Source organism: Camelina sativa, chromosome 2, assembly GCF_030686135.1.
Source record: "Camelina sativa cultivar CO46 ecotype springtype chromosome 2, ASM3068613v1".
NCBI classification, from domain to species: Eukaryota; Viridiplantae; Streptophyta; class Magnoliopsida; order Brassicales; family Brassicaceae; genus Camelina; species Camelina sativa.
This window is the reverse complement of record NC_141881.1, coordinates 21,620,730-21,641,902: the sequence shown is the minus strand read 5'-3', so window position 1 is coordinate 21,641,902 and position 21,173 is coordinate 21,620,730. Positions and strand designations below refer to the sequence as shown.

At 36.9% G+C, this 21,173-nt stretch overlaps 4 protein-coding genes across 9 annotated transcripts; 3 read left to right on the top strand and 1 right to left on the bottom strand.

Annotated features, from left to right (window-relative positions):
- Window positions 1-553: 553 nt before the first annotated feature.
- On the bottom strand, window positions 554-5,284 carry LOC104727645 (UDP-sugar pyrophosphorylase). Of its 3 annotated transcripts, none has more exons than XM_010446737.3 (17): window positions 4,610-5,284; window positions 4,198-4,314; window positions 3,989-4,093; window positions 3,770-3,886; window positions 3,527-3,667; window positions 3,246-3,345; window positions 3,011-3,138; window positions 2,849-2,920; window positions 2,705-2,769; window positions 2,554-2,614; window positions 2,346-2,463; window positions 2,135-2,259; window positions 1,958-2,034; window positions 1,671-1,836; window positions 1,488-1,568; window positions 1,039-1,278; window positions 554-943 (listed from the first exon to the last, which is right to left on the bottom strand). In XM_010446737.3, the coding sequence occupies exons 2-17, from the start codon at window positions 4,276-4,278 to the stop codon at window positions 776-778; spliced, it is 1,845 nt and encodes a 614-aa protein (XP_010445039.1). In that variant the 5' UTR covers window positions 4,279-4,314; window positions 4,610-5,284; the 3' UTR covers window positions 554-775. The 3 variants fall into 3 exon arrangements, with proteins under 3 accessions (XP_010445039.1, XP_010445043.1, XP_010445047.1); XM_010446741.3 differs by having other exon boundaries at window positions 4,198-4,301; window positions 4,610-4,972; XM_010446745.3 differs by having other exon boundaries at window positions 4,503-4,620.
- A 72-nt stretch (window positions 5,285-5,356) lies between these two features.
- LOC104727635 (uncharacterized) lies at window positions 5,357-7,481 on the top strand. The gene is made up of 2 exons (XM_010446729.3): window positions 5,357-5,738; window positions 6,268-7,481. The coding sequence occupies exon 2, from the start codon at window positions 6,618-6,620 to the stop codon at window positions 7,374-7,376; it is 759 nt and encodes a 252-aa protein (XP_010445031.1). The 5' UTR covers window positions 5,357-5,738; window positions 6,268-6,617; the 3' UTR covers window positions 7,377-7,481.
- A 256-nt stretch (window positions 7,482-7,737) lies between these two features.
- Window positions 7,738-9,541, top strand: LOC104727598 (uncharacterized). 4 transcript variants are annotated; one of them, XM_010446696.3, is made up of 6 exons: window positions 7,776-7,882; window positions 8,291-8,355; window positions 8,582-8,652; window positions 8,763-8,836; window positions 8,924-9,050; window positions 9,133-9,541. In XM_010446696.3, exons 3-6 carry the CDS (start codon window positions 8,650-8,652, stop codon window positions 9,403-9,405), a joined length of 477 nt encoding a protein of 158 aa, XP_010444998.1. In that variant the 5' UTR covers window positions 7,776-7,882; window positions 8,291-8,355; window positions 8,582-8,649; the 3' UTR covers window positions 9,406-9,541. The 4 variants fall into 4 exon arrangements, with proteins under 4 accessions (XP_010444993.1, XP_010444998.1, XP_087343093.1 ...); XM_010446691.3 differs by lacking the exon at window positions 8,291-8,355 and having other exon boundaries at window positions 7,738-7,882; XM_087486967.1 differs by lacking the exons at window positions 7,776-7,882; window positions 8,291-8,355 and adding an exon at window positions 7,940-8,065.
- A 67-nt stretch (window positions 9,542-9,608) lies between these two features.
- LOC104727587 (uncharacterized) lies at window positions 9,609-11,970 on the top strand. Its single transcript, XM_010446682.2, has 6 exons — window positions 9,609-10,022; window positions 10,178-10,404; window positions 10,534-10,644; window positions 10,771-10,929; window positions 11,177-11,418; window positions 11,491-11,970. The coding sequence occupies exons 1-6, from the start codon at window positions 9,694-9,696 to the stop codon at window positions 11,812-11,814; spliced, it is 1,392 nt and encodes a 463-aa protein (XP_010444984.1). The 5' UTR covers window positions 9,609-9,693; the 3' UTR covers window positions 11,815-11,970.
- Window positions 11,971-21,173: the final 9,203 nt, after the last annotated feature.

Sequence of the window (21,173 nt, the reverse complement as noted above, 5' to 3'; positions counted from 1 at the left end):
ATAAAAGATGTACAGTACTCCTATAAATTAACGTGACTCGTTCGTTTGTTAGGTGAGTTGAATAGAAAACCAAACTAATCCATGTCAAGCCAAAGCAAACTAAACCAGACTATTTTGGTATGTAGTTGACGTCACGTCAATGACGTGAAGTATCTTTTTAGTTGACGTCACTGCTCATCTCACACTAGACGTGAAGTATCTTTGAATGTGCTTCTCACAAAAATAAATATATATAGTTACTGTATATAACTATTTTGCCTTTTATTCCAAATTTTTTTTTAAAAGCTATAATAGGAATATTGATTTAAAGTAAATTATCTATGTTTTAAAGATTTTGTAAATTTAAAATTTTATTCAAAACATGGATTATGTTTCTGATTATTTAACTATTGAAAATTTATTGTAATACATCAAATTTCATTTTTTTTTTAATAATACCAAGCCATGTAATAGTTATGTGAGGTTGGAGATTATCCATACGTGGGCTTGTTGTATGAGAAAATCTTTGAAAGTTAACTTTAGAGTATGAGATTAAGTGAGTGCTGAATGCTTATTTTTCAGAAATTTTCATAATATTTTAATGAATAAAAATTGTCACTAAGAATTAGAAAAACATTTAAAATAAAAAATAAAGAATTTGGGTGTTTGTTGAGAAACAAAGAAAAAGAAAAAAAAAAAGAAAGAATTAAGCTCCATCAGAAGGACAAATGTTACAATTTGCTAATTTGATCATATTGCCAAATAACACTTATAAAAAGTGTCACATAAGATAACTTCAATCTTCCACAGAGAATTTTCCAGGTTGAGTAAACTTCTTTTCAAGTTGCTCCACTTTGTTGAATCTGAAACCTCTGATTCTTATTTCTTCCGGAACAGATGTGTCCTTGTAATCTACTGTCTCCATGGTCCAACCATTGTTCTTGATCGAACCACCCAGTTTCACCTGTTTTCACAATGTCACCACATACGTCTCTTAATAATCAAAAAGAGATAAACAATAGAATACATATGATGCTTTTTCAAGAACTCGTTACATACCTCTGCATCATCAATGGAATCTACTATAACAGCACCATCCAAGGAGAGATCTTCGATAACTACATTACGACCTTTAATAGCCATCGTGGATCTCTGAGAGACCTCGCAGTTCCCGCTGACTTTCTTTTTGATATCAGAGAAGATCATTCCCCATTTGGGTTTCCATGTGATACGAGACCATACTTCAACCTCTTGGCCGTTCAAGACCTGCTTCACAGGCTCTTCTACTTTGACACCAGCCTAGGGAATTCGTAAAATCAAAGAACAATAAATGTTGCGTTAGAGACTATAAACCATCATGGAGAAGACTACTTAGAGTAGTTTGACTCAAACCGGTTTATGTAAGGATATACAATAAAATCAAGTGCCTCTCAAGGGAGATAAGAAACGAATTGGACACTTCAGAAGCATATGTGAAACATTGATTGATTGATACAACTAATAGTTACCTTCTGAAGAATTAAGCTGTTAGCACGATAAATCGCCATTTCTCCAGAAGTTGCACTGTGATATGGATTTCCCTTTGGTACCTTTAGTCAGAAAGGAAACGAGAACAACTTGATTAGTCACAAGAACTGGTTTAAGAAGTGAACTTTTAATAATCAATATTTGCTCTGTTCATAGTATTTTACCTTAGCAGCATCTTCAGGATTATTCTTGACAGGTGCATAAGCAAGCCATATATCCATCACCGTGAATCCAACACGTGCAGTAGGAGGCAATGTCTTTGGATAATCTTGCATCATGCACTCTAGACGAGTTGAAGATTTAAACGCTGTTTTGGTGCTATCCTTGTATCTATTACATAATCCAGAGAGCAGGTGTCAAAGCAGAGAATCAGAGTTTCTAGACAATGATACATTCTAGCAGGGGAACAATACGGAAAGACGAATCAAGGGGGAGAGAAGTGAAGAATTACTTTGGATTAACAAACTCTTTGATGGCCCCTTCAGTTTTTTGCAACTCCTCTTTGTATGAACCAAGTTCCAGAATCAACTACATTAAAAAAAAACAAAAACAAAATAATAAGAGTCTTGCAAAGTTTCTAAATCAGAGACAGATCTGGGATCATTGAGTAGAAGACAAGACAACTCACTTGATTAATATTTCCCGGGAAAGGGGAGAAGCCTGTCTCACAGTTAACGTCACCATCAGGGAATCCAGTTGCTCTAAGTAGAGGATCAAGTTGATTGTACTCCACATTGATCACCATAGATCTCCCTGGAAACCATTTATATCCATAATGAATAGTGTCATTGAGCAGAAACATATATACTATGGATTATGAGACTATTCACTTAAGTTACCATCAGCGTGGGTAAGTTTAGTAATTCCTCCAATGGCTTCTTTCGCCTTGCGGGGAACAGCAAGAGAGTTAACATGATACTGTTTGGTAGCACTCACACCCAAAGAAGCTGGAATTGCCTGGACCAAAGGAAGCACAACTGTGAATTTCAACCAGAAACTGTATGAATATTTTAAGACACAAGAGTTGAGAAGCTGCTACTGACTAACATTGAAGAGAAGTCCATTTGTATCTTGGAAAAACAGAACCCATTTTAAACCGGCTTCAAGCCTGAAATTGCAACAAATAAAAAGTGTTATAGGCAACAAACTTACAAAATGTATGTGATTCACTTAAAAATATATATAATAGATGAAGTACCATTTATGAAGAAGGCCACTGGAATAAAGAAGTGAGTGAACATCGCCATGACCATGAGGTTTTGTCTATGAATAGACAAGAAAAACGACAGTCAGCTTGCAAATATTGTACTAGCTTTGGAAGTGTAAACACAAACACATATACCTGGATCCTGTATTTGTTTTTTGGGTCTAATGCAAGCCTGGCATCATTATCATCAAGGCATGCAACTTTTTCCTAGAAAAAAAAAGAGTAGCCAATAGTGCACTGGTTCTTAAAACATTCAACATTTTAGCAAAAAAGGGCTTTCAGTAGTTGATCATTTACCTGTTTTAGAAGATGTACTTGAGTAGGTTTCATCCCGAAATAGGAGTTTGACTCTAATAGCTCCAGTGTACGTGAGTGTGTATCATCAGATGTCATAATAATTAAAGGGATGTCTCTTTGACTTTCATCTGCAGAAATATACAGCACGATTACTTCTCAGGAATGTGAAGATGTTATTATGTCATATATCTTGTAGCCAGGAATAGGGATTGTCGAAAAAAAATTTGAAACACACCAGAAGCGATCTTGTTGCTAGATTCTTGAAGAGCCAGTATAGATTCAATATAGTGCTGCAAGAAGCATGTCCCTGTAGTTGTCTCCCTTGGAAGTGCCACCTAAAAAAGATTCACATTTGTGGTCGGTCAAATATGTCTGGCAGGCATATCTCGAAACGACAAGTAAGTGTTCATGTTCCTCAGTTTCATAAGTCTTTCTACCACATTGCAATGCTGATGAAAACTATTGTATATAACACAAATACTGATATAAGTCAATGAAACATAGTTCAATATTTACCTTGATTCCATTGTAACCAAGACGCTCGCCAAGACCACCAGCAACAAGAACAAAAGCAGCATTCCTAGCTTCAACAACACCTCTTTTCTCCATTTCGATGAAATTCTCATCACCAAAAGTAAGATTTTCTCCTGAAGGAACCTGCAAATACCACATGAACCCTTTTGTTATAAAAACAATAGAGACCAATAAAACATTTGAATTCTTAACAACAAAAAAAAGGGATGATTTGATGAAACTTACAGAAGGAGAGAAACCATCATAAGGGTTCTTCCCTACTTTAGAATCAGCGAGAAGCTCTTTCGCAGTCTTAATATATGATGCTAAACCTCCAGGATAACTCGAATTTAGGAGAGCAATCTAATAAGACAATTATTTTCAAAATCTTGTTACTATGTGTCCACTCATCAAAACATTGAGAAGTCATGTAAGAAAAAAAAAACACATAACAAACAAAAACACCTGCTCGAAAAAAGCTAGCTTCTCTTTGTCATCGACACCAAGTCCAGGCCACTGTTGGAAGAGATGACTCTGACCATTTTCCAATAAGATCTTTGCCAATTCAATCTGCCACAAAAACCAGATCAAAAGCAGAATGAAATAACCAAGGAGAAGAATGATTACTAGGTCGCCACACAAACAGATGACAAATGCAGAGGTTAAAAAAAAACCTGATCAGGAGACAAAACTCCGAGGTTACTCTGAAGAGCAGGGACTGATGAGAAGACATTGAGATCAACCGTAGAAGCCATGAGAGGCTATTAACAAAGGAACACTGCAGATTCAAGCTGTTTGATAGTAATAAGTATTATTCACAAAACGGATCAAACTATATTTTCAGAACATCCTATCCAAAATTATTATATGAAAAACAAAAAAAAACGAAGCAATCACAATCTAAAACTTTCGTGGCGATCAAGGGAAATACGAACAAATCTCGCAAAAGAAATATGAAAGTAAGGGGAAAGATAGATACTCCGATCTTCGATTCATACAGAATTACACAAGGGCGAGTATGAACGTAATGCGACGAGAAGAGGTAAAAAAAAAGACAAAATTGAGAAGATCGTTAGCGGTTTTTACCTTTTGGGAAAATTGAAGAAGGGAGAGAATGAGAGAAGAAGACGGGGGTTTGTGTCGGTGAAAATTGAAGACGACCGAACCAAAGTTGATGTGTTTTGTAATTGTAAATAAAAATTTCTGAATTTTTTTTAGATTTGGGAGATGGAGGGGGAGACGACAGAAGCTGAGGTGAGAAGAGAGAGAGAGAGTTTGAGATAAAACTGGAAAGTGAATCACGAAAAGCTTTTCCGAGGATTCGTTTCACCAAACGAAAAAAGAAAATAAAAATATTCACCAAATAATACAATCACCACACTTAAGCAATGTATATATATTTTTAAAAATATTTATGAACAAATTACAAATTATATGATTTTATGATACGTAGTTTACACAAAGCCATGAAAGGCATATATACAAATGGCATCTTGAATATTCTCTCAAACAAACAAAATGGATGGAGCATATATGCTTTGAATTCAAGCAAAAGTATCATTGTATCAACAATTCAACATTAACATCAAACAAGTTAATATCTATATTTAACATCCTACCAAAAAAAAGAAGTTAATATATTTAACAAAATACCTTTATTTTAGTTTTCCTTTTTTTGGTGGTTAACGAACCGGAGCAGCCCATTTGCAATTATTATCAAAATATAAGGTTAGCCCATATAAGCCCACTACTTTTCTATTTGACAGTCGGAAGATCCAATCTCAGCCGTTTAAACAAAGTAACATAAGCCACGTGGTCATCAGACCAAGTTGCACTTTGACACCGCCGCCCAAGTACCAAAGTCCCAATCGAAAACTTCCACTGACAAAAAAGTCTAGAACTGCCTCTAACACATCATCCGCTACGTGTCGCTCTTCAATTGGTTAGAAAACACCATATGGGCTGCGGTCTCTTGTACTCTTTCTTCTTCGTCAGCTTCTTCTATCTTTTTCACTTTTAATATACGACCAAAGCACGGCAAAAAAAATCTTCTTTCTCTCTTCGCTTCTGTGTTTTCTCTCTACTTTTATCTCTCTCTCTCTCTCTGTGGATCGAAATAGCAAACTTCACGTCCACGATTTGGTTTCCTCTTTTAATCCGATAAATCTCCGGAGGTGTTCTCCGTGGTAGTCTGTTTCTATGCCATTTTGCCGAGGTTTAGGATCTGATTCCTTTTTCTAATCTTTTAAAGTTGTTCAATTTTCAATAGATCTATTCAATTCCAATCATTAAATGGTTTAGGTTGTTGTGACCTCTAAACAGAGTAATAATTCAAGTCGTGTTTGGTTTGATTTCGGTGTTTGATTAGTTTCTGGAACAGATCTGAGAATTATAGGTTGATTAGCCGTAGTTGCTTCCAGATTTAGCCTATTTTAGCATATGTTTTAGCCAGATTGACTCTTGTTAATTCTTACTGAACTGTCTACTCATAGACTCATAGTTCATAATTGTATGTTCAGTTTGGTCAATATGCCTTCAATTGTGGTTGAATTATCTTGGCTTGTTGACCAGTGTTAGCTCTTTTGAATCACAGTCTCATCTAGGCCCCTCCGGTTTTGAAAAAGCTTCCTTATTGAATGTTTTGCATATGGTACTGTGAGGTTTATGTGCAGCTTTCATTAGATTGAGAAAGCACATGCGTTGATTTGGTATATATATGACTTAGGATGATTGTTTCCTTGTAGAAAATGGGAGAAGTTAAGGGATGTTGGAAAATAGGACGAATGCTTCTAAAGGATAAGTCTGCAAACTCCTACAACGTTTCTCTTCTGTTATCTCCGGTTGTTTCTGTTTGGGATTGTATCGTACGTAAAATGAGGTATACCTACATACCTGAGTGGGTGTAGTATTCTTTGAGATCGTTGTATCCCTGGTTCAGTGAGGTTAGTTCAGTTGGTAGAATCATCAAAGTAAAGGGAAAGTAAGCAAGGAAAAGAAGAAGCCAGTTAACATATAGGAATGTATACTTTTTAGTTATTATTTTTCACGTTGGAGAGTATCCAAAAAGCCAGGCAAACAAATACTTGTAGCAATCATGGATAACAGTAGCTCGATGCGCAAACAAGCTCAGCCGACTGTTAGAAAAGCAAAGAAGAAGCAAGTAAAAGATGAAGTGGACCGAATCAAACAAGCTGAGAAGAAAAAGAGACGTCTTGAGAAAGCCATTGCTACTTCTGCAGCTATCAGGGCTGAGCTAGAGAAGAAGAAGCAAATGAAGAAGGAAGGACTGCTAGAGCCAGCAGAGGCTGCAAAGAAGAAGCAGGAGAGAGACGAACTAGAGCGTAGCAAACAAGCAGAGAAGAAAACTATACAGCTTGAGAAATCCATCGCTACTTCTGCAGCAATCAGGGTTGAGCTAGCGAAGAAGAAGCTTAAAAAGCTCGAGGAACAAAAGAGATTGGATGAGGAAGGTGCTGCAATCGCAGAGGCTGTCGCTCTGCACGTCTTACTTGGCGAAGATTGTGATGACTCATACCGAAACATGCTAAACCATGAAACAAGTTTCAAACCATGGGACTATACTGCCAAATTCAATTTTTCTAGTGGTGGAAGAAACAGATTATTTCCTCACCAACGTTGCTCGAGCTATGCGGTTCAACATGGTAACAACAGACCAAGAGACAGTAGTAACTGGTTAGTCTCATATGAGCCTTTCGCGAGGGGATGGGATGGCAACAACAACAACTTGGGAATATCAGCTGATTTGATTGCTGCTCAAGCTGTGTCGTCACTACAGATCTCTGAGAATACTGACGTGAACGCAATTGTCTTCAATGAGATGTTCAGAAGATAACAGTGTCATACTACCAAAGAATACTATTTAAAGTTTGTGTGCTGTTTTTTTTATTTTATTTTACTACATAGCAAAAGAAAATAGAAAGAAACCGTTTGTGTGAAATTACCACCATCTCTCTCTTTTGTTTTCTAGAGAAGTGAGTCTCATATGATTGATTTATTATGGTTTCTTTTCGTTGTTGTAATTATTGAGTCTTCTCATCTCAATACATTGGCAATACTAGCAATAATGCTGACGACTTCAATTGATGGAACTCACGAGAATCATTTGGTTAGAACTTGGAAGAACATTTGGTTAGAAAGATGGAATCAAACAAAAACGGTGTCGTATGGAAACCGAGCGTTTCAATTTTCCCCTCAACAGATCAGAGTCAGACATTCTAATCACCGGTTCGGTTTCCTGATTAACCGGATAGACAATTTTACTGGGTTATAGCCATAAATTCTGGTGCTCCTCCTTTTTGGTTGAAGTCTCTGCGTCTGCGAGATCGCGCTTTAAGCTTCGTAAGTTGCTTTCCATGGAAACTCTTTTAATCTCTAGAATATTCATAGTTTTTGAAGGATATGAACTCTCTCTAGTCTACTCTAGCGTGTTTTAGCTGCGAGATTTAAACGAAATCGAGATGTAATCGAAGAAGGTGGTTGTGCGTACTAAATTAGTGATTACAAGTCAACGAAATCCATGAGGTTTATTCGCGATGAAATTAGGGTTTCTGTCAATTTTGGCTTATTTTTGATGAAATTAAATTTTGGCTTATTTTTGATGAAATTAGGATTGAGTAGTAGTAGTGATCACTGTACGATTACGATTCTGTCTGTTATGGCTACTCTTGCTCATAAGGTTTATCTTGTCTGGTGCTTAGTGAACAATTGCAATTCTCATGGAATTAAACTCTGTTTTGTACTTTGTAGTGCCTAGGCTTAAGTTCATGGATCACTAGGCCAAGGGAATATTAGACAATGGGTGACTGAGTATTGTAAGACTGATTGCTACTTTACCTTTGTGTTGATCTTATGCCGTTTCTTTTAAATCCTTATTGTGACACACTACTTTGGAATGTCTTATTTGAAACCGCGTCTCCATGTTTGATTGCTGTTATTGGCTTATTATGAGCCTTTCTAGTCCACTGAGATCTTGAGAGGGGAACTTGTTTATATAAGAGGGGATTCTTGGTTCTAATGTTTGAGGTTGCTTATTTGCAGGTGTATGCACAATCACATTCTTTAAGATCTTGTGTTTGGAATTGATTCTTGTTGTTTCTGCAATTTAAATGGTAACTACAATCTCTAGAGCTTTTTTTTTTCTTCTTTCATGTCGGTTTATGTATATATAGATCTTGTTTGCGTCTGTCTTTATGTTACTTTGTATCATCTTTGTTTACAGGATACTGGTGGATGGGTAGATGAAAAAAGCGAGAACCGATTATATGTTGGAAACCTTGATCTTCGAATAAACGAGTAAGTAAAATATCAGAGCTTCTTGTTACATCCATTCCAAAGATCAAAACTTAGTTGAATACCTTATAAGTTTCCACTTCCTCACAGGGCTGCGTTGATAAAAATGTTTTCTCCATATGGGAAGATAATATCCGAAGACTTCCTTTGGCACACACGCGGGCCAAAGAAAGGAGAACCACGCGGCTATGCTTTCATTCAGTTCAGCCGTAAAGAGGTAAACTAATAATCTAAAGCTTTATTTTGCGTGTTTTGAATTGTGCAACCTCCTGATTTCTACATCTAAAGTGAGTACACAGGAAGCTGAATTGGCGAAGGAGAAAATGCATGGGAGATTAGCTTGTGGTAGGCCGTTGGTTGTACGTCTAGCTAGTGAGAAGCATCGTGAAGATTCATCTCATGATCACTCCAAAAGATCATTACCAGAAGAAGCAAAAAGAACGAGGTTTGTAACTGGAACTAGTAGTACCTCAGGACAAATGAGCCGAAACGAAAAAGTAGCTGCCATTAAGAACAAACTCAAAGCTTTAGAAGAAGATGAGAAACAAGATCCCAAGAAACAGAAGAGATAAAAGAATCGGTTTTAAACACACAGCTTTGTGTCATCTTCAACGTTTTTGTATCTGTTTTTTTTTTTTTTAATACTGCACTTATATAGTTGAATCCGAATTCGGTTTACTGGTTTAATCAAAACCAAATTTGATTTTAGATTCGGTTTGGCTCAAATGTAGGTGAGCAAAGTATATAATTATTAGAAAGCAAAGTTGACGCACATGATCTAATATGAGTCAACAACTTCACTAATCACTCACACTCTTCTCTTTTCCACCTTTTCTCGTTGTAAAGCTGACGCGAATAAAATGGCGACGAGCTTGTCGTTACTCAACGTGACCGGAATCTCGTTACCGTCGTCGAGGTTATTTCGCCGGCGTTCGCACATTGTCGCACGCAAGGATCTTCCTGAATTATCGGCTAAACCAGTCCCTTCGCGGCTTAGCTTCTCTCCCGCTTCGTTGTCGCGATTCCGTAACGGCAGCGATAGGTTTCTCTCGCTGGATTCGTCGTTACCGGAATTATATTCTCCGATCCGATCGGTTACTGTGCGATCGTTGAGTACGCCTCTCATTTCTCCAAACGATGAATGGGGAACTTGGACTGCTCTCTTCGCTACTGGGGCTCTTGGTCTCTGGTACGCTCATCGCTCTTTATGAAAAAATCCGATCGTTAGTTTATTCTGATCGGGAAATTTACGTTATGTTGATTTGCATGAATTTATAAAGAGAGGTTTTAATTTTTTTGTTTCAAGAAATGAAAATCACAAGTGGTGGTGATTGATTGTAACAGGTCGGAGAATACAAAGGTCGGAGCCGCGATGAGTGGTGCGTTGGTCAGCACTCTAGTTGGGCTAGCAGCTAGCAATCTAGGGATCATTTCTTCACAAGCTCCTGCTTTTGCTGTAGTTTTGAATTTCTTGCTTCCGTTAGCTGTTCCTCTGTTGTTGTTTAGAGCTGATTTGCGCCGTGTGGTTCAGTCTACTGGAAAGCTTCTATTGGCCTTTTTGATTGGATCAGGTAATAGGTCTCTGTCATGCTGTATCTTAGTAACAAGGTGGTAGCAAAAGACTTATAGTTAACTCAACATTCACACTTTTTAAATTATCTGAAAAGCCTGAGCTTTTGCTATTTTATGGTTTTCAACAGTTGCCACAACCGTCGGTACAGCGCTAGCATACTATCTAGTGCCAATGAGATCGCTTGGCCCGGATAGTTGGAAGATTGCAGCTGCTCTCATGGGAAGGCATATCGGTGGAGGTAACTTTACATCCATATGTCTTTGGACATTGTAGAGTAGAGACGCTGTGATTTATTTCTTCCATTATCTTGTTCCCTTCCTTCTATAATGGCTTATGAGTTGCATGTTGATTGGTTTTTGTCCAGCCGTCAACTACGTAGCTATAGCAAATGCTCTCGGAGTTACACCATCGGTTTTAGCTGCTGGACTTGCTGCTGATAATGTTATATGCGCTGTATATTTCACGACATTGTTTGCTTTGGGATCCAAAATACCTGCGGAAGTTTTACCACCACCAACTACCGGTAAGTCTGAATGTGGCTGTGATGTCCGGTTTCCATTTGGTTTGGCGTCCTTTGGAAAGAATTGATCATTCGAGGTTATCTAAAACTTTAGTTAGGAAGTCGCTTCTATTGGATTAGATATCACGAGGAAAATGTTCTGTTCCATTCCTTTTTCATGTCGATTCTAGCCAGTTTGTACGACCTTTTGAATTCCATTTCATAGATTCTGTTTCTGAATTCTGACATAGATGTTGCTCTTCTATGGCAGACGCAGAGACGAACAAAGGTTCTGAAACTCAAAACAAAATTCCTGTGCTACTGATAGCTACTGGAATTGCTGTGTCATTAGCTATATGCAAGGTCGGGGCTTTGCTGACAAAGCATTTTGGGATTTCGGGTGGTAGCTTACCGGCTATTACCGCAGTTGTTGTTATTTTAGCAACTGTCTTTCCGTCCCAGTTTGGACGTCTTGCTCCATCTGGAGAAGCGATGGCTCTAATTCTGATGCAGGTATAAGATAACTACAAGAGTTTCAAGAACAATAAAACGTTCTTGATATTAATCAAACTAGTTTTCTGTCAGGTATTCTTCACGGTGGTGGGTGCGAGCGGAAACATATGGAGTGTGATAAACACGGCGCCGAGCATATTCTTGTTTGCGTTGGTCCAAATTGGGACACATCTAGCTGTGATATTAGGCATAGGAAAGCTGCTAAACATCGAGCTAAGGTTGCTGCTTCTAGCATCAAATGCTAATGTCGGAGGACCCACGACTGCAGCTGGAATGGCGACTGCAAAGGGATGGAACTCGTTGATAGTTCCGGGGATTCTAGCAGGAATATTTGGAATCGCCATTGCAACTTTCCTCGGGATTGCATTTGGAGCTAAAGTTCTCCAGTTCATGTGAAGATAACTAAATTATGGATCTGATTCTGCTCACATTTCATAGATTCTGCTCACTAAATTACTGTACGATTACGATTCTGTCTGTTACTCGTTGATCTTGTTTGGTGCTTAGTGAACAACTGCAATTCTCATGGAAAAAAAAAATCTCTGTTTTGTACTTTGTAGTGCCTAGGCTTCAAAGTTCATGGATCACAAATCACTAGGCGAAGGCAATATAGTAACTCAGTATTGTAAGACTGGTTGATACGGTCTTATTGCCGTTTCTTTTAAATCCTAATTGTGACATATTACTTTTAAAATCGCGTCTCAGTGTTTTGATTGCTGTATTATGAGCACCTGCATTCCACTATCATCTTGAGAGAGGGGACTTTGTTTATATGAGAGGAAAACGTCTTATTTCTAATGTTTAACACTCAAAATCATTCAAAGAAACGGTTACCTCTCTACCTCTCTCCCTCGATCTCTTATCCCCGATACAATAACAAATAAGTTTGCTCATCCCAAGATAAGTGGAACTATCTACAACTACAAGCCTTTAACAACTTGAACTTAAAATCACAATAATAGTTTAACATCTTTTGAATAGTTTAAGATCAAACACAACACAATAATCCTAAACAACATCTTAACAATTGAAAACAGTATGGGGAGGTGCGAGAGGTGCGAGAGGTGCTTTTGCACCGGATCACAATATTTTTGAAAAAAAAATATAAGGTTTTATGTTTGATATTTTGACAAAAAAATCCCAAAGTTCTGAAATCTACGAATAAGACCTCCAAATTTTAAAAAAAAAAATTGCACAAGGTCCAAGGAAATCTTGAGCCGGCCTGCATCAAACACATCACTAATTTTAGGTTTAAGCTTGTTCTTTCTCCTCTTATTTCTCATTTCTGTTCCTTCTGGATCTACAAACATACACACCAAAATTACTTTTTCAAAATAAATTATAGAGAACCTATGTTGTCTTCTCAAATCGCATCGAAAAATTGTGAAGAGATTATATTAATAAAAATAAATTTTATTATTGGAGCTCATCTCTAATTTGTTTTATCATTTAAAAAAAAAAAAATCAAAACTATGAAAACAAAAAAAAAATCTCTTAATAAAATATTAATTATCGATAAATTAAAGTCTCTACAAATTAATAGATTTTCATGGTCTCAACCTTATTAATTTATCACATATTTTGATAAAATATTAGCAAAGGTAAACAGTAGTTGTCCAACGTCGAGAACAATGATTTTTGGTGTTATTTATTTGATTAGCAGTGTAAATCACATTGTATCGCGATACAATTACAGGTTATATGGTAAATTCATAATTATTATGCTAAATTATTTATGATATAATTCATATTTATCGTATTAAATCATTTATCGTGTTAAGTCATACTGTCGAAGTTGAAAGGCAAAGACAAATAAATGAGTATTAAAACAATATATCATTATTGATATCTATTTCTTTATACCGCTAAAATATTTGTTATATCTATATGGGTATTTTTGTCTAATTCATAATAGCTAAAAGAGAGAACTAATTATAAAAAAAACTATGGTTAGATATTTAATTTTTCACTTTTACACGTGTATGTTCTTTGACGGAGGAACACAGACATCACCTTTGAAGCAAGTAATTTGGGTAAAAAGGTTTATGATCAGTTCAAATATGTTAGATTTTTTTTGGATTTATTTTTTATTTTGGAGTCAGTATAAATATTTCAATTAAAAAGTCATTTAAAAAAAAAATTTGGATTCCGTTATGTTTATTTTTAATTTTCTAGCTAATATCTACATGAAACAAACCAGAACAAAAAATATTAGAAAAAAAAACTAAAATACTGGTATGAAATTTGGTTACGCTATGAGTTAAAATAAAATTTTTACCTTTATTTACTACATGTGTCAGATTATTTTGTTTTATAAACAAATAATATCTTTCAAAACTATACAATCCGATTTGCTTTTTGAGCAGTATTGATTAATACAAATAAATGTGCATATTAGATACAATAACAAACATTCTAAAGATTGAATTTTTTACAACTTAAATAAATTTTAATGGAAAATATATAATTTTAAATCATACCAAGTTCTTTAAATTCACCCCAAATCATCAAAATCATATAAAATAACTAAAAAAAATAAAGTTGAATTCACTCCTCCCATAATATTTTTTTTTTAAGATAAAGAATTAAAATGTCCCATACCTCAATTTTATAATCATAGCTATTAGATATGATAATTTGAGGAGTAAGATGTATTTTACAATCAATTAATGTGGATTATCATAACTCGTCTACATAGTGAACTGTTAAGTCTAAACCAAAAATATTCTAAATCTCTATAGTACTTTTTGTACAAATATTTTCATTATGTAAATATTTTCATTATGTATTAAGAGTTGATTTAAGAACATCTACATTATATTAGTGTTAGTATTATTTCAATAGTATCACTATATATATGTATATTTGTAGTGTTCTCTCAAATAAAACACAACTCCAGAAACTATCTTGTTCTCTATTATTTATTTGTCTAACATTACTTTCTAGATTTTTAAAAATAGATATCTTCTTTTTGGTTTTAAAATCTAAATTGCTTTACATATGTATGCGATCGATGGTGGGAATTACTTTTCGGAAAGTTGTATCAAACAAATAACCTTTTGGATTGCATTTCAAGAAAGGCTGAATCAGATTCCATTTCTCGTACTTAAAAAGTTAATCAATTACTAATCCATCCATATTAAACCTTAGATATCGACAGTATATAGTAGTATTCAAGTTTGTCTTCCGATGAACAATAAACCGTAATTTGCGCTTAAGCTAAAACCGTCTCTTAACCGGATCATTTCAGAATGGTATGCCAAGAACCGGAAAATCAAAATATATTCATATACAGAGTAACTTGGAATTGGAGGATTCTGATACAAGAAAGCTTTTTCCTAACACTCAAAATCATTCAAAGAAACTGTAACTTCTCTCTCTCTCTCTCAATCTCTTATCTTCCGTGATTTCTCCCATACACTGACAATTTCACTTTTACAAAAAAAGAAAAAGCAAAGACTCTCCACTCACAATCTCCACAAATACCATCTATCTCTCTCTCTTTTCTCTCACACTCTCTCCACTAGGGGCTGCAACATGTTGACGAGCTTACCGTTCTTGACTGCAACTTCAATCCCATCTCCGTCGTCACCGGTACCTTCTCTCCGACGACCTCACATTTGAAAGAATGAGATGCGTGCTAGATCTACAGACTTGTATAACAGATATGTATGAGCGATGCTTAACAGAGAGATGAAAGGATAGTGAAGAGACGACACAAGAGATTTGTTAACGGAGTTCGGATAACCTACATCCCCGGGACCAAGTCCAGAATCATTCACTAGAATAAGAACGCAAAAGTCACATTTGCCAATGGTATCTAGCACACACTTGTGCCTACCACTCTTATCTACATGAACTAAAGGAACCACCACTCTTTGTCTTTTCCGACGAGTGTGAACCTCTACAAAAACCACCAACAGATTCTCTATCTTGTTGGTGGGACAACACCACACACAACATGTGTGCTTCTCTCAATTTTAGGTCTAGGGTGCGTAAGCTTCTCTTTGCTACCACCTCTTCCTTTTATACCTCTTAGAGTTCTCCATAAACCCTAGATTCCACAAGCTTCTTCCTCTTGTCTTTTGGGTAAAAGCTTGTTCTCTTTTTGTCAACTTGACCCATGCTTTTGTTCCTGTCATACCTAACACAAGCATGCTTCTCTGACACAGCCGTTCCACTGTTTGCTGCAACTTGACGCTTTTCTGCTCTGTTGCACTACACAACCTCTTCACGATTCATCTCTTGTTTCCAGCTCTGTAGCACTACACAGCCACTACAAGTTGTCTGCTCTGTTTTCATCTCTGTTGCACTTCAAGTTTACTCAACTGCTAAACAAACTTCTGCTAAGTTGTATGATGCAGCTGATACCTTCTTTCTGCTCTGTTGCACTTTCAGAGTTACTCAACTGCTAATGGAAGACTTGTTCTCATGAGCTTAAAGCATGATTGTTTGAGCTCTCACTTCTTGGATCTTCTCACTAAGACTCCAAGGTTCAACACGTCACTTCATTCCATGTGACTTTACATTGAGCTGTCTTGGCTGTGGTAGATTCTCTGATTCTCTATCTGAGGAATTACTGCGTCTGTGTCTGTAGCTGGTTACACATGCTCCAACTTGATCAATGCTTCTGTTTCTCAATATATGTTTGTGTCTGACTTGTTAACTGCAACGTTCACTGCATCTGTGTCTGTACTTTCGGTTGTATCAGGTTTACCCATTGCTTCTTGATCATCTCTCTTGATTCTTATAACCAGTAACAAGACCAATATATCTTCAATCTCTCCCTTTGTTACTGAGTTATAGAACTCAAGCTTTCTCTATTCTTGCACTTGATGATCTTCAAGCTTTCATGATGTAACTGAAACTTTGGCATCTTCATTACATTGAGAGGATTCTGTCATTGTGATCTTCTCTCTTCTGTTTCAATAGTTATTCCTTTACGCCTTGTTGTCAATCTTACAATTCTGTCAACACAGTGTATCTTCAATATCTCCCTTGTTGACTGAGTTGTAGGACTGACAAACATTGATGATCTGCAACCTCTAGATATCATGTTCTTGTTTCTTTTGGCATATCTATTTCAAACAACTTCAATCTCGGTCAACACAAAAATCAATCTCTCCCTTGTTGACTGAGTTGAAGGACTCTAGCTCTCCCTTAATCATAACCCATCAAGCTCCTGATCTTGACTTGATCACATCTTCAGTGAATATCAAATACCTCCAAGTGTTGCATGCAACCACGACATAGCATAGCAACAACAACAACTAGCATATGGGAGTAATTATGAGAGTCTCCCTTTAAAGCTCAGTTTGATATTCAACTTCATACGATGAACCAACTTGTCATCATCAAACCTTGGACTTGACATTAATACCATCTTCTGCATTTATCAAACATCTTCAAGTTGTGACAGCAGCAATGACACAAGCATAGCAGCCCCAACAACTAGCAAATGGGAGTAAATACAAGAACTCTCCCTTTTTAGCGCAGTTTGATACTCAAGCAATCAATGGCACTTACTCATCCTGCAAGGCAACCATAAAAAACTCCCCCTGCTTGAGTGCATAACTAAGGTAAAAAATAACAGATATCAAGAGCATAGTCCAATAAGGAACTCATTAAGCAAATATTGATCCTCCTCTTGCTTTGATGTTAAGAGTCTGCTCAGACTTGCCTGAACACTGCAGAAAATTCACACATACCAAAATCATAAAACCAGAACATGATATCAGCCATCAAACCAATGACAATGATGACTTGGTTACAATGACACAGATGAGAGTAGCTCAGAACTAGTTAACCCATCTTCAGAAATGTACCGCTGTCGCCAATAGGATCAGGATCAAAGCCTGCCGTACGCACAGAACAGCTAATTTCTGAAGACAAAAACACAAACCAGTACTGAGCCGAGAACACTTCCTTGAGAACACAATTGTCAAACATCTTAAAATCCCCTTTGAACCTCATGAATCTTAACTTGATTAGAACCTCTTAGTACTAGCAATCATTGTGCTTCATTTTGAAGTTCAGCCTTTGAACAATGGAAACTAACATGATCATCAAACTTAATACCTTTGTAGTCACAGCGGAAACATAGACAATTCTCTCGAACCATGATGATCTTGTGAAATGTAGCACTGACTGAATAGCCTCAGCTTCTGCAGACTTGCTTGCTCAAGTAGCCTTGATTTAGAGCTGTTTCCATTTTTGTAAATATAGGCTTCAAAACGCTCTTCTTTACTAAGTCAGATCAGATATCCAGATATTGTACTTCATGAAGTAGAGGTCTCTTCCATATCAACTAGTTACAATACAGATCACACCTATGCTTTTCTTGAAACTCCTCCTGAACCTCAAGCAATATACCAAACCAGAGATTGGGTATAAAACCACACGCACACAATAGTTTCTTGAGCCAACCTTTGAATAACATCTTGTGATCCCAACTGTGAACCAATGAATAAGACAGATGATTGCAGCTTATGTAGCAGTTGTTATCTCAGTATTTGGAACGTCTTTCTTCAAAAACATATAAGAAGAAACTCATATAAAATCCTCAGATTTTTAAAACCTGGAGCAGCAACAACTTCTTGAATTTCAAAAGCGATGTCCCAACTTTCACTGACAAGACACTTCAGCTTCCTGGGTTACAACTTAACCGGTGTTACTCAAAGCTGAGTATTTTACGTCAAATTGATCCCGACCAACATCTCCTTGCAGATGTCACTTAAGCTAACCTTGCAGAACTGAACCGGAGTTACACAACTCTGAGTATTCTACCTCAGATTGATCCCGACCATCTTATACTACTAGTGAAAGTGAATCCTTCTCTTGAAATTTAATAATCCAGCGCTCTTACTCTTCTCTTCTAACACCCAGATGTCTTCTTGAATATTCTGCAACAACTTACTTGAAAACAATCCCAACCAATACAAGGCACAACTGAGAACAAAACCAATATCAACTGATACGAGCTTCAAGGACATTCCTCACTAAAACCTTAAACCTCCAAGACCCATAAGAATTTTCAACAGAAACAAATGTGTTTCACATATCCATAGTAACACTTCTCTCGTGACACTAACTCCCAGCAGAGATTAATTCCTTGTAAACATATTCCATCACGCAGAAGATTTTACATATATTGACATACGTTTGAGGTAGTGACATAGAGGTGAATGTCTGCCTTGACCACTTCAGACTTTGGTGCAAGATATTCACCTTCAGATCAGATGACTTTCCACATTCTTCACAATTAACTTCGTCTTACTCACTGATGGATCTTAATACTTTGATTGTGATTACCTGACCTAGGAACATTAAGAACTCCTGTTTCTTTTTCCAACCATGAGGTCTTGAACTGAGCTTCTTCTCCTGCCTTGATGCAGAGCATATACGAAATAACAAAACAGCCCAGAAAATTTCAAAATGTTGTGGGATGATCAAGCACAGCAATATGAAGCCACAGGAGAAAGCGGATCACAATTTGGGTTTGTGGATTGAAAGTTAAGACCAAAATCCAAAGCACATCCAAACTGCTAAAACCCTGCGAACAGCTAAATTTGAGAACAGTTTCCCATCAAATGACACAGAATCAGAAGGAGAACTTTATATCATTGGGAAGATCCTGCTTTCAAAATTCCAAAACATCCTTCAATACAGAAATCCGAGGTATACAGCGAAGTCAAACGCAGAGGCAAAGTCAGACAAGAACCCAGCTTCATGAGCCTGCAACTCCATCAAACTCATAACTTCTTCATATCTTCTTCTTTTAACATTATGAGTTTGTTTTTCTCCCCCATGTTGATTATGTTTTTCAACCAAAAACTGTTCCATAGAAAACACACAATCAACATAGACTCATCTGTTTGCAGACTTCAAAGACCTTGATATATCTATCATAAAAACTTCTTCACCATTTCTTGATCCACAACACAAACGAAGCAGCAACTCAACCCAGAAACTTTTGCAACTTGGTGGTAAGATCAACATCAGAGATACAAAGCCACATGTGAAAGCAGATCATGGTTTGGGGTTACGGGTTGGAAGTTATGACCAAATCCCCAAAACATATCCAAAAGATAACTCTGCAAACAACCAACTTCAAAAGCAGATTCCAATAATATCACAGAGAACCAAAATGAGATCTTTATGTCCTTGAGAAGATCTCATTTCCAATTTTTCAAAAGATCTGCCAGCACTAGAAACCAAGATCTGAAGTCAAAGGAAAATGTAGAAGAAGAACACATACCAGAGACACCACAATTTCCTTGATGTATGAAATTATAACACGACTGCAGATTTCAGTATCTGAAAAAATATTTCCTTTGATCTCTTCTCAAAAGCCAGCAACATTCATAAGACCCATAATCCAAATGATTATCCTTTGATGATACTTCCCTTTCTTGTGATCTCAACCAATCAATATGACCTCAAGTCTTCTTCTTTAGCTAGGAGCATCTTTGATAGGCTGAGACAAACCTCTACAAAACAACTCATGCAATTCAGCCCTTCCCTGATCACTTCTTCACCATACTGTTTCTATCTCCATTAGATCGCAACACTCCACGAGCTTCTTCAAGAATACATACAGGCTCAAACTGAACCCAAACATGTGGCTGATGTCGAACTCCACAGTCACCTGCAGCTTTGACCTATCTTCCCCATTTTCTGTAATGGGCTTAGATATAATACCACACTAGGCCTTTGCACAGTTACCAGAAACCCAACATAACACAAGACCACACAAGATCAATTCCTCATCTTTCTTAAGAGGCATCAGCGACAAACTTCAACATTAGTGAGGATCAAGCTTCATTCCTCACACAAGCTCTTCTTCACTTCCATAGACACCCAGATTCAGAGATCATAATTCTTTGCCGAGAATCACTTCCTTTCTTTTCAAATTAGAGAAAATACTAGATTGTGTTATTAACTCTTTCTCTAAAGTCCCAACACAAGTAACACTTGTGATTGCAAGGAACCAATCAAACGACCATTGAATCCTCAGCGGCAGAGAGATGAACGTCTTCTTCTCTCACTCAAAATCAGATGTAAACCACAACACTTCGTCTCTCTCTCTCTTTACCGTTAGAGACACAGAACAAGGACTCACCCAGATTTGGGTTATCAACAATGAGCATCATGTGACATCTTCTTAGCCTCCAACTCACTATTGCTTCCAGCTTCTTGTGACAACGCACATACAACGGAGAATCTCTAAGCATCAACAGATCCTTTATTAATTTCATGGCAAACACCAAACTGGAGCAGAAGACTCTCGTTGACTTGTTGAATTTTTTTTTTTAAACCAGATCCACACGGGGTAAAAACCTTCACATGCCCAACACCTTAAAACAACTCCTTGTGGGCTTTTATTGGGCCTGACTTACGAATTTAGATGAAAGCCGACCAAAAACACAAAATACCCATGTGAGAAAACCTTTCTCCTATCTTCGACTACAAATTCTCACGGCACGAGAACCAAGACATCTTGAAGATGACAATGAAAAATCTGATGAACTGTACAAACAACTTCGGACGAGTTTGAAAACAGATCCGCCGTCGTCATCTTTCTCTCATCTCTTTGTTCTTCATTTTCACCAACCTGGATAGAACCCATCACTTGATTTTCTCCAAATAAGATCATAGCTCTTCTTCTTCATCTAGACACATCTCAGGATCTAACCTGTTAGAGACAGTATAATCTCAAATCGGTTTCCTGCTCTGATACCAATTGAAAGAATGAG

Coding starts and splice junctions, on each gene's coding strand:
- LOC104727587 (XM_010446682.2), top strand. CDS start 9,694: ATGGCGACGAGCTTGTCGTTACTCAACGTGACCGGAATCTCGTTACCG. Junction 10,023..10,177: donor ACTGGGGCTCTTGGTCTCTG/GTACGCTCATCG, acceptor TGATTGTAACAG/GTCGGAGAATACAAAGGTCG. Junction 10,930..11,176: donor TTTACCACCACCAACTACCG/GTAAGTCTGAAT, acceptor CTTCTATGGCAG/ACGCAGAGACGAACAAAGGT.
- LOC104727645 (XM_010446737.3), bottom strand. CDS start 4,278: ATGGCTTCTACGGTTGATCTCAATGTCTTCTCATCAGTCCCTGCTCTT. Junction 1,837..1,957: donor AAAGAGTTTGTTAATCCAAA/GTAATTCTTCAC, acceptor ATTATGTAATAG/ATACAAGGATAGCACCAAAA. Junction 1,569..1,670: donor ATCCTGAAGATGCTGCTAAG/GTAAAATACTAT, acceptor TTCTGACTAAAG/GTACCAAAGGGAAATCCATA.
- LOC104727635 (XM_010446729.3), top strand. CDS start 6,618: ATGGATAACAGTAGCTCGATGCGCAAACAAGCTCAGCCGACTGTTAGA.
- LOC104727598 (XM_010446691.3), top strand. Junction 8,837..8,923: donor CTTGATCTTCGAATAAACGA/GTAAGTAAAATA, acceptor ACTTCCTCACAG/GGCTGCGTTGATAAAAATGT. Junction 9,051..9,132: donor TTCAGTTCAGCCGTAAAGAG/GTAAACTAATAA, acceptor GTGAGTACACAG/GAAGCTGAATTGGCGAAGGA.